At 35.1% G+C, this 11,911-nt stretch overlaps 2 protein-coding genes across 2 annotated transcripts; both read right to left on the bottom strand.

Moving 5' to 3' along the window:
• Positions 1-4,385: 4,385 nt before the first annotated feature.
• LOC140888374 (protein BRASSINAZOLE-RESISTANT 1-like) lies at positions 4,386-6,574 on the bottom strand. The gene is made up of 2 exons (XM_073296057.1): positions 6,157-6,574; positions 4,386-5,414 (listed from the first exon to the last, which is right to left on the bottom strand). Exons 1-2 carry the CDS (start codon positions 6,442-6,444, stop codon positions 4,719-4,721), a joined length of 984 nt encoding a protein of 327 aa, XP_073152158.1. The 5' UTR covers positions 6,445-6,574; the 3' UTR covers positions 4,386-4,718.
• Positions 6,575-9,166: 2,592 nt separating this feature from the next.
• LOC140865859 (uncharacterized) lies at positions 9,167-9,643 on the bottom strand. Its single transcript, XM_073270687.1, has one exon. The coding sequence runs from the start codon at positions 9,641-9,643 to the stop codon at positions 9,167-9,169; it is 477 nt and encodes a 158-aa protein (XP_073126788.1).
• Positions 9,644-11,911: the final 2,268 nt, after the last annotated feature.

Below are 11,911 nucleotides of genomic sequence, written 5' to 3'. Positions count from 1 at the left end.
CACTGATTCTATCAAACTCTAGCCGAGCACAAAAAGGATAAACTTGACAAAAATATCTATAAGCTAAACTGATCACATCAATTAAGTTGACTGGTAGCATGTCCAAGGTGAAGAAGATAAACTGCGTACAATTTATGTAGAATCAATTTCACTCAGTTATCGTATCAGTCGAGCAGAGATCAACTGAAACTATGAAGATAACCGGATTCAATTTACGGAGCTAAACTAAATCAATTGCCTTTAACTAAACTGATTCCTAAATCGATCAAGAGTCTAAGAAAGCTAAACGAAATCGCCGGAACTCTTGTGGATAAAATTTTTGTACAAAGACAATGCGCCAAAAGCAAAGACACAACAGTGTATCATCCTGTCATAGAATGTCTGCGAAAAAGACAAGCTAACGGATTGATTTGAATTCAAATGAACCGTTGTCCGTCGAGTATAAATACCCATCTTTGGGACACTTCAAATCATCCGAATCCTCAAAGATTCTCACATACATATTCAAGCAATAAGAGACAAACTTAATTCCTTCAATTTATCTTTTCAATCGAGAGAACAAGCAAAAACATTTAAAAGTTTATATTCAAGAGTCGAAGAACACAATAACGCATATTATAATTGAAGATCAATTAGTGCTAAAGTGTTGTAACAAGTGTTATATCAGTGTAATCAATTGAAGTGCTGCAAAACTCGTTGTAACAAGAAGCAGTCTTGAATGTTTCTAAGAGTTCTGGGATATACAGTATGTATAAGTCCTAGTCTTGGAGTGAGCTGTTGCAAAGTGTTGTAATAGTCAAATTCTTCTAGAGTGAATCATTTCGAGGTGGAAGAAGGGGTGACGTAGAAGTTTTAAAATATCCGAACATCCATAAACAATTCGTGTATTTATTATTTCATCAGTTTATCACTTACACACAAAGTCCATCAAATTTCCAGTTCAATATGTTAGTTGACCTCATTTTCTACTTGTTTAAGTTGGTCAATTAACATCGACATACGAGAAGGAAGGGATTCAGTTGACTAACCCCAACTGAACCTGTAGCGACTCAATCCGGATCCACTAATAATCAGAGTTAATTAAGCATGCATAAAACTTAAGCAAAATAAAACTATAGTTAACAACGGAAATTAAAGGAAACTAAATCTAAATACAGTCGGCAGAATACAACCGACAGAAAAAGCAATAAATAAACACTGTTTTATATAACCAAATCGAACAATGTATCAAATCCCTAATCACTAAGGGAAACTCACTGGAATCCTGTCCCCTGGTCTCCACCCAGCTGCGATCCTCCAGAAAATACAGAAATACTGGACGTGAGTGACTACGCTCAATAATAAAGCAATGATATATAAAAATATATGAAGCATGCAAATGGATTTAAAACTCGATAAAACTCAGTCTGCTCAAGAGCGCCAACAAATATACAGTACCGTGCTGAATAGCTAATCCGCGGGGTACTCGTATACTCCCCTATCACCGTAGCGTCAGTCTTCGCGCCATCTCTCGGTGATAGAAAAAACCATACGGGGCTAAGCCTCCCCACCTGACCCACATCTCATGAGATGCTGTCGGATATAAATCATGCATGTGCTAAAACAGTAAAACATGGTATATACAAAGCACATAAAAATGCAACATATAAGATCATATATCATGCCGACTATCTCGGTGAGTACTTACGTACCTCTATCTCAGTAGGCAAAACCCTAGTACACCGCTCTAGGTGACTAGGTTCCAAGACTACAATACAATAGTATCTGAGTCATTATTATTGCTCTAAAACCTTAAATAAGCTAATAGATACTCCCTAATATTTTTAGGGACCCAAAGTTATCCTGCGTCTGTCTCCAGACCGTTGCTGTCGAAAGTCCAAACTCTTGGACACAGCTCCGCTACGACCTTTCGAAAAGCCTCGCCAACTCCCTAGGTACGCATAAAAGCTAGGAAACCGCCTAAAGACACTAAGAATCGAGAGAAGAGAGAAGAAATGGTGTAAGAAAAGTGGCCCTCGGACCCTATATTTATAGAGCACGATCGGAGCATCCGATCTGCCCATCGGAGCCACGCGTCCAGAAAACACATCGGAGCGTCCGATGTCCCCTCATGGACGTCATCCCTTACGTCATCATGCTGACGTCACTTTCGAACAGTTGGTTGTCTCAGTTCGGAATGTCCAAACCACGATCAGAGCGTCCGATCGCCACAACTTCTGAACTCCAACGTAGCTTCCGATCCGACTCTCAACTCGGGACCTTCCGGGCTATTATAGAGTATTCTAAATCCATTTTCAAACTTCTTAGGCCCATTTGAAAATTCTTTAATCACGATTTACCCAATTTAATCATGATTACCAAGTTAATTACTCATTTTGGGTACGGGTCACTACAGAACCAAATCAAACATTTTGTGAATCAACTGTTACAGTGATATTCGAAGATCGGTCTTTTGATCAGTTGATCAAAATACAACCCCAAAACCGATCTCAACACATGTTTAAGCTTTGATTAATTAGTGATTCTGGGACGAATTACTACAATAACCATCCCTCACATTTGAAACCATTTTCAAAATCATCCTTGACTTTTCAAATGACTTCAATAGCACCCATCATCTCTTTTGTTGAAATAAGACCAATTATTTGCATTTTTTAGTTATTTGACTTAAATGTCCTTTTGTCTTTTTTGAATAGCGTAAAAATTATAATTATTCAATATGGCTCTATTAAAATATAATAATTTCTATAAAAATAACTAATTATATAAAAATAAATTAATATTTTATAATAATATGTTGGGTGCGATAATTGCCTTACTAGGAGAGTTATTGAACCGTGATTCTCGAGTTGTTGTATGATTTAAATTATTAGAGTTGCACCATTATCATCGGCTATAAATTTTGATAGAACGAAGAACGTTAGATTCGTAATCAGAGACGGATCCATTCACGGGCTCTCATGGGCTGTAGCCCAGCCCTAAATTTTAATTTTTTTTTACTACCCATAGCCCATTTAAAGTTTTTACTTAGATATCATCACCGCCTTTCAGCCCAGCCCACTTCCTTCTTATCATCCTATCACTCGGTAGCCGGCCTCTTCGCATTTTCCTTCCTTCCCTCAAGTAACCTCTGTTTTTTTTCTTTCTCCTTTCTTAATCATGTGGTTTATTTGATCATCTATATTTTTACCTTGTGAAAATTTTGCTCAAATTTTGTGAGTGGATTACGATTGTCTCTGTGTTTAATTCATATACTTATTTGCTTTATATGATATTGTCTATTACAACTTACACGTATAAAATCTAATTTATTTCTTGATTTAATAATCATGCTGAGTTTGAGGAATTAATATAATAATGCATGTAATTAAATTTTACAGTTTTGTTTTTTCAAAAATTTTCCTCTAGTCTTGACCATCTATTTCAAGAATTAGACATTTTAAAATATTATTGTGCATGGAATGAAAAATAAAATTCTGCACTCATACAATCTGTTTTTTCTCAAAGTTATGTTTTAAAATATCATACGGCTCAACTTCGTTGAGCTAGCTGTATAATATTATATATATATATATATATATATATATATAATTTGTTATATTTTTTTGTAATAATTATAAAATTTTAAAATAAGTTTAAGTCCACCCAAATTCTAATTCCTAGATTCATCCCTGTTTGTAATTGATATTAGAGTTAATGTCATGATTTCGATTCATATTAAACACAATGAATACAATTATTGAGAGGTGGATTGTTGGATGCAAAAGTTAAAATTTGACTAAAATTTGAAACACATATATAAAAAAATATAGCACATTTATATATTTTAAAATTCAAATATAATAATATCGATGATAAAGATAAATATTTATATACAATTAATTATTAGTAATAGTAATAATATTAATTTTCTATGAATGTTAAAAAATAAAATTATTTTTCTCAATGGACAAAAGTACCCCCTTTTGTTTTTTGACTAAGGGGTGGGGTTAGTGGGCATAGAACCCAAGACCTCTCCCAATTGTGGGAGAGGTGATGCCATTTGACCAAGACCCCTTTAATTTTAGTATTTGAAGTTTCAACAGACATTCTAATCGAAGATAGGAAAGAGTGCAAAATGATGGTTTTAATATGATTTAAGGCTGAAATTGGCACACACAAAAAGAAAAAAAAAAATAATTTAATGATATAGTATGTCTAGAAGGATGCAGTTGTCATATAAAATATTTTCCATTAGTACAAAATATAAAAATATAAAAAAGAAATAAATTGATCAAAAAATAATTATTTACATAGGACTAAAAGAATCTGCTGATGCTCATGCAAAATCCATTACTACCAAAAAGAGTACAGAATCATTGATTTGAACAGAAGGAAAAAATAGCTAAAATGTAAATCCATCAATGACTGAGAATGTATAGTCTACAGTAACTGACATGAAAAAAATGACACAATATATGTATCTACATGTGAAGCTCCTAGAAGAATACCATGAAATAATTACCATAAACTGAAGAAGCAAATAAGGGGGTAAGCAGATAAAAACGAAAAAACCAATCCAACTTAAAACTAGGAATTGACTCAAGTTTCAATCTTAATTTCATCATCACTAATATCATCTACAACTCAAGAGTCTTTCACGACGATTTTGTACTTCTGAATCAACCGCAACACCTTATAAGTGTGAAAGATGTCTCAGATTTAAGGGAGGCCATGACTTAAGTTCGAGTATTCCCATTGCCTAGGGTGAGTTCAAGATCATCCATCCCCATCTCATGAATTCTCTCCCCTTCCCATGGTTTAACAGCCATATTCTCAAAGTCGAATTCAGGACACTTTCCCTCATTTGGAGTAGCACCCTTGGACGGAACACATTGAGCAACAGGTTTCACCAGATTAAAAGTTGGAGATGTTGGAACCACGTTGGTTGCATTTGCATATGCTTGAAAGTTCATCCATTGACCCGAATCGACAGTGGATGTGTCAGATTCGTCACACTCGGGTATAGCACACACTGGTTTGAAACGCTGGGTACGAGTCGGACTAGCTGGGGCAGAAGCTGCAAAACAAGGGATATTGAAGGCAGACATGGATTCCTTGGCAAGAGTCTCTAAATTGAAAGCGTTCTTGGGGATTCGGGTGGGGGACGATACAGGTGGAGTAACAGGGGCACTGTTTGATATCCGGAGAGGAGGAAGAGACGTGGGGAGTGAGTTAAGAAGGAAGGCGAATGGGTGAAATGGAGCATTGACATTTTGACGAGTAGGGCTCGGGCACAGAGAGGAAGATGGGCTCGGTTGATATGAAGGAATGGGGCTCGCAAAATACGAAGACGGCGGGCTAGGATTCCTGGACGAACTCGGGGTAATGTTGGCTGAAATGCCTCCTATTTCCATTGGGCATGGCTTGCATCCCTGCATGTTGATTGATACATAAGATCAGATGGAAAAGGTTCCACTCACATTCAATAAAGCACAATTAGCACTTAAAGTTTCAAGAAATCAACCGCATATTTCTTAATCAGTGTGGAGCCGATTCCACTTCCATGACTAATTTTCTTAGTTTTGCCACCACCACAAAACAATACTCAGTTCCCTCTGCATCAAATAAACCTTAAACACAGCAATTTTTTAAGACAAATTTTGCAGAAATAAAGGTCAATGCAGCAGCAATCAGAACTACCCTTCCCCAAGAAACAATTGCAACATGAAGAAATCAACAAACCCTAAAACAGAAACAGCAATCTTGATCAAAATTTGGAGAACCTGCGTCCCAAACTTGAAGTTCCACGCAAATCCAAGGAAACCCAATACTCAAACACAAAACCCCATCAGTAAGAAAGATCCAGCCAAGGAAATAAAGGTCAATGCAGCAGCAATCAGAACTACCCTTCCCCAAGAAACAATTGCAACATGAAGAAATCAACAAACCCTAAAACAGAAACAGCAATCTTGATCAAAATTTGGAGAACCTGCGTCCCAAACTTGAAGGTCCACGCAAATCCAAGGAAACCCAATACTCAAACACAAAACCCCATCAGTAAGAAAGATCCAGCCACAAAATATTAAGAGAGGGAAAAAAAACCCAGATGACAAAAAAAGGAAATTCCAAAAGAAACTTTGAAAAATTGCCAGAAAAATTTAGTTAAAAGCTAACCTTTCGATAAGTAGAGCCATCGGGCTCAACGATCCAACCAGCCTCAGCACAAAGCGCTTTCAATACTTCATTATTGTCGCAGTGCTTAGGCAAATCGTAGCTCCCCTGTGCCCTTAACCCAGCATAAATCTTGGCCGCAATTGCCCTCCTCCTCCTCTCTCTCCGCCTGTTGTTCTCCCTTTCTCTCCAAGAAGGCTTCCTCCGGCCCGACCCATCCCCTCCGCCGCGGCCTCCGTCGCCATTTCCAGATGCGGCGGATGAAGAAATCGACCCTCCAGCTTCCCACATCACTTTTCTCCCTCCTCAGTCCTCTCTCTCCCTCCCTGAATATATATAGATAATAATAGCGTATATTGCGTTGCAGGATGTAGCGTAGAGTACTCACGAGGAATACGCTTCCTTCCCAAGTGTGGAAGAATCTGTGTGAAGTGGTGTTGTATTTAATAATGTGCATGTGTTCGGACAGGGAGGGAGAATTAAATAATAATACTGTTTTTTTGATAATTTATTTCAATTAATTTCGCCTTATTTTCGTAATATTATTTATTTATTTTTTAATTAATAATTTTACATCAATTAAATCAAATAAATTATAATCTATTCATCAAATCAAATAATGTATTAATTATTATTTTTCATTTATTTTTAATTTACATTATATTACTTATCTATGGATTACTTATCCTATCACTCAAACTAAACGGTGCCTAAAAGCAAGCTCACGTTACCACCAACATTGTCCAATCATTTATTGGAAACCTAATTATAATTTTATATATTTGTTATTTTATATCTTATTAAAAATATTATTTTTCATCGAACGGGTCGACACATCTCACAAAAAAAAATATATGTTTAAATATGATTTAATTTTTAAAAAAATAAAAAAATATATGTGAGTAAGTTCATTTATTTTTTATTATATTTTTAGAAATAATATGATTAATAATAATAATAAATATAAATATTATTTAATTCGAGTCAAATTCAAGTAAAAAAAATTAAAAATTTTTAAACTTGCAATCGAGTTCGAACTTATATATTACTTAATATGAGTCAAATTCGAGTCTTAAACTTTTACTATGTTTAAGTGATTTGGTTAGTTTATACAGTGTTTTAAAAATCGGACCGGACCTGTCGGTTCGATCGGTTCGACCGGGAACCGATCACTGGTCCGGTTCGGAATACCCCTAAAAATCATTTTAACGGTTCAACCGCTCAGAACCGGTCAAGAATCGGTCAAAACCGGTCGAACCGGCCAAGAACCTGTCCCAAGAACAGGCCAGAAAACCGGTTGAACCGTTTTTCGAATTTTTTTATTTTTTTAAAAATTGTTTTTTTTTAATTTTAAAATCTTAATTAATATTTTATTATATATATATATATATATATATACACATGATTATTTGAAATTTGTACTTCGTTAAAAATATTATTTTTTATTATTATATTTTTTTAATTAATTAATTAATTTTTAAAAATATAATATATATATAATTAATATTTTGAATATATTTATATAGTTATTTATTTTTTAAACTATGATAAATATATTTTTGTTTATTTATATACATCTTTTAGATTTTTAAAATTTAAAAGATATTATTAATTATATTATATTATATAAACGGTTTTTCGGTTCGACCGTCCGGTTAAAACGGTCGAACCAATTGGACCATTTTTTTAAGGTAGACCGGTTCGATCACCGGTCCGGTTATGAAAACATTGAGTTTATATTCCTATTAAGACATTTACATATTCTCTATATTTTTTTTGAAAGCTAAATCAACGCATGCTTAAATAAACAAATTAATTTTTTAATCACAAAGTCAGTAAAATAAAAGAAATTAAGTGGACAGTCAGACGTACACTACTGTTTTTTGAAAACTAAATCAACACATATTTAAATAAATAAATATTTTTAAAAAAAAAAACAATAAATGAGCAAAACTTCAAGAATTTTCCGAACACAAATTCACAATTATGCGTTAATCAAATTATCATAATTAATTTGTATTAATCAAAGTACTAGCAAAATAAAATAAAAATAAGTTCCCCGACAAACATGCATATATATATATATATATATATATATATATATAGTTTTGTTATGTTGCCCACCTCCCGTGCCCATCTCCATGCTCACCTATGAGGTGACAATCATCCAATGGATGAGATGAATCATATACAAATAGTTCATCCAATGGATGAGTGCCACCTCATAGGTGGACATGGAGGTGGGCACCATAACAAAACTATATATATATATATATATATATATATATATATATATATATAAGAAAACTAAACCAACACATATATTTTTTATATGAACACATATCATAGATGGTAAATAAAGGAAGTACAAAATACGTTGGGCATACCCAAGGATCGCAAAATCAGTGTATCAACTGAGAATAAAAAATAACATCATAAATACATCTCAAAATGTAAACATGCCTAAATGAATGTCTAACATGTATAAAGATCAGTCAGCAACAAGTGATTGGTGAACATGAATCATAATCCTCCGAAAAATAGCATCCACGTTCGGTCTCTCATCCTCGAAAATAGCCCTGCTACGGGCAGTCCAGATATGATAAATCAAAGCTTGCTATCCCCGAGTGGCATCTCCTCGATCTCAAAGTCGTCCCACGAAATCTACCACGGAGCAGCCTCAATAAACCTGGCATCGAACTTGCCGAGAACTGTACCTCTAGCCAAATCCAAAACCTATCCCATAGCTGTCTAGACGTTGCACACTCGAAGAATAAAATGTTGTGCAATTTCATTTACACCTCCACATAACCCACAACCCTTATTCAAAATGTAAGGCTGTCGGTCCTTAGTCAAGCATTTTCCATGTGAAAAAATCCAAAGGGTAAAACGATGTTTGGGTAGGATGTGTGGTTTCCAAATGCATGGTTTCCACGACCATCTACCCATAACGTGTCCTTCTTCATATGAATGTTCCACAAAGTCTTAGCAAGAAGAGCCTTATTCCATGCCCTCAAGTCCCGAATACCCAAACCTCCATCCTTCTCCAAGCAATAGGAGGGTGCCTGCTCGTCCACATGAAACCCCTACATACCGTCTCAATCTTATCTATCACTCCACTGGGGATGGGCAACACTGACAGCCAAAAACATTCCATACCCTGCACCACCGATCCGATCAACTCCAATTTCCCGGCATAAGAAAGTGTGTGTCTTGGCCAGGATGCAATCTTTGCCGAGATTGCACCCACCAATACACCATAATCAGCTTCCCTCAATCTAGCCGCAACCAAAGGAATACCCAAGTAGCGAGTTGGGAGAGACCCCTGACGAAACCCACACATCCGCAAAATCTCCTCACGATCTGGCTCCTCAACCCCTGCCATGAAGATGTTACATTTCATTGCATTGGGTTTGAGTCTTGTCGTCCTCCCAAATCCGTCCACACACTCCAACATAATCCCGACACTCGTCACATCACCCCTAGCCATAATCAACAAATCATCCGCATAAACGAGATGGGTGCATGATACTCAGAAACTCAAATCTCGGGTGTAAGTTGAAGTCATGATTCCGAGAGACCATCAAAAGAGACCTAGAAAGCATCTCCATGCAAATAGTAAATAAGAACGAGGGATAGAGGGTCCCCCTGCCGCAAGCCCCTAGCTCCTTTAAAGAACCTATGCAGCTATCCATTAAAGGAGATAGAGAAGGAGGTGGCAGTAACACACTCCATGATCCAGCCCACAAACAGCGGCGAAAACTGCAAAAGGCGAAAAGTATCCCGCAAGAACTCCCAATGCATTGTATCAAATGCCTTTTGCAGATCAATCTTCATAATACATCTTGGTGAGGCACTCTTCCTAGCATAATGTTTGAACATTTTCTAAGCCAGTGCATGTTCTCAACAATCGATCTCCTCGGAACAAATGCCCCTTTAGCCTGATTAATCAATGGACCAATCACTCCTTCCAGTCTGTTAGCCAAAATCTTGTAGAACACTGAACAACAAGAAATCAGACTATACTCACTGACGGTGGTAGCATGATAAAACATGATAAAACAAATAATGACATTTTTGTCCATCCATATTTTGGACCAAATTCAATTAGTCTAATGAGTTTGTGCATTATAAAATAGTAACGATATTATTTGTAAAAATAAAATAAAAAATAAGTGAACTGACATACATACACCTTATTTTTTTATTTTTTGAAAACTAAATCATATTTAAATAGGTAGTTCTCCTTTGATACCAGGGAAGGATCCAAGATTTAAGGTTTGGGGGGCCGCATATAAAGTGACGGCAATGTTGGGCGGTGTCAAAGCTATCAATTTCCAGCGAGGACTATTAGCTTCGTTGTTTTGACTCGCGTTACTTTCTTAAAAATTTATGTTTGAGTGTGAGAATGTATAGAAAGACAAAAAAAAATAAGAAACTTTTTTTTTTGAGAGCCACAAGATTCGTCACTATTAATGAAATCAAATTTGAACTTAATAAAAATCCTAATTTTTTTGTTATTTTATATTTTATTTTAAAATTTTAATTTAAAATTCGGAAGTATTTTTTTTACTAATTTTTAGACCTTTTTCAATTCAAAAAAAGTGAATTTTTTTAGTTCTATAGGAAATACTCAAGCTTAACGTCAATACATGAAAACAAAATAATAATAATAATAATTCAATTTAATCAAAGCTTAATAATAAACATTAAAAATGATATGTCAATTAATTCCTGAACTCAAGACAAATAAATAAATAAAAATTAAAAGAGGACCTCAATGCCTCTCTCCTATTGCCTAAGTAGAAACGACAATGTCATATAGTCTAGGCTAAAGATCTAACTATTAACTAGATAACTTATTAATATATACTATGATCCATTTGGTACCAAAGATTAGCTAAGATTGGGGTGGATTGTGGTGTTAATCTCTTGTTTGGTTAATTTTTTATTAAACCTTTTACCTATCTAATGTTGCCTAGAAATGACCAAGTTGGATAAATGAGGGTTAAATAAACCCATGGCACACCCTGATATTATTTCTCATTCTTTTTATCTTACTCACTTTCCATCAATACCCCCAACCTAAAAAGCGCACCAAATCTCTTCTCTTCTCAATTACTTTTAAATTCTAATTCTCACTGTCCTTCAATTCTCCTTCGGTTCTATATTTTCAACCTTTCAGCTTTTCAAAATCAAAACCCCAAAAACACCGATGTCAAATGGAGGTGGATCTGCGTTTGAGGTAGTGAAATTGTATAAAACAACATGACCAGAAACATGTTGCTTATAAAAAGCAGACGAGCCTGAGGAGCGTTCTTCTCGACAAAGTAAACGCACTAAACCAGCTTCCCCGCCGGTTTTTCTCCAAGTAAGTTGAGGAAACGTTGTGAAAGAAGTATAAGGTTGATTTACTCTGTTCGAACGAAGATGAACCCGCACAATCAAAATTTACTCATTTGAGTCTAGGATTGACCTGTAATATCGAAGATCTGGAGATTTTCGACCCCTTTTTTTAGATCGATGCAATTTTATTTTTGATGTCGGCAAGGTTTTTCTAAAAGTACAGGGAGGAAACGTTTGGGGAAGAAGTGAAATATTAGGTATTAATATAATTGTTCAACAAAATATAAAGGGTATTTTTGACAAAAAATTTAAACCATTACTTAATTTTATTCCTAAAAATCAAACCGAACACCGTATTATTTTCAACACAAATTATCAATCCTTATTTGTCATATCTTTTATCATTCATTTA

This window comes from Henckelia pumila, chromosome 1 (assembly GCF_033568475.1).
Source record: "Henckelia pumila isolate YLH828 chromosome 1, ASM3356847v2, whole genome shotgun sequence".
In the NCBI taxonomy this organism is placed as follows: Eukaryota; Viridiplantae; Streptophyta; class Magnoliopsida; order Lamiales; family Gesneriaceae; genus Henckelia; species Henckelia pumila.
The sequence above is the reverse complement of the archived record's forward strand: the minus strand, read 5'-3'. Positions and strand labels throughout refer to the sequence as shown.

Excerpts from the sequence above, each read along its gene's own strand:
- LOC140865859 (XM_073270687.1), bottom strand. The coding sequence starts at position 9,643 with ATGGCTAGGGGTGATGTGACGAGTGTCGGGATTATGTTGGAGTGTGTG.
- LOC140888374 (XM_073296057.1), bottom strand. The coding sequence starts at position 6,444 with ATGTGGGAAGCTGGAGGGTCGATTTCTTCATCCGCCGCATCTGGAAAT. Across the intron at positions 5,415-6,156 it reads ATGGCTCTACTTATCGAAAG|GGATGCAAGCCATGCCCAAT; the intron begins GTTAGCTTTTAA and ends ATCAACATGCAG.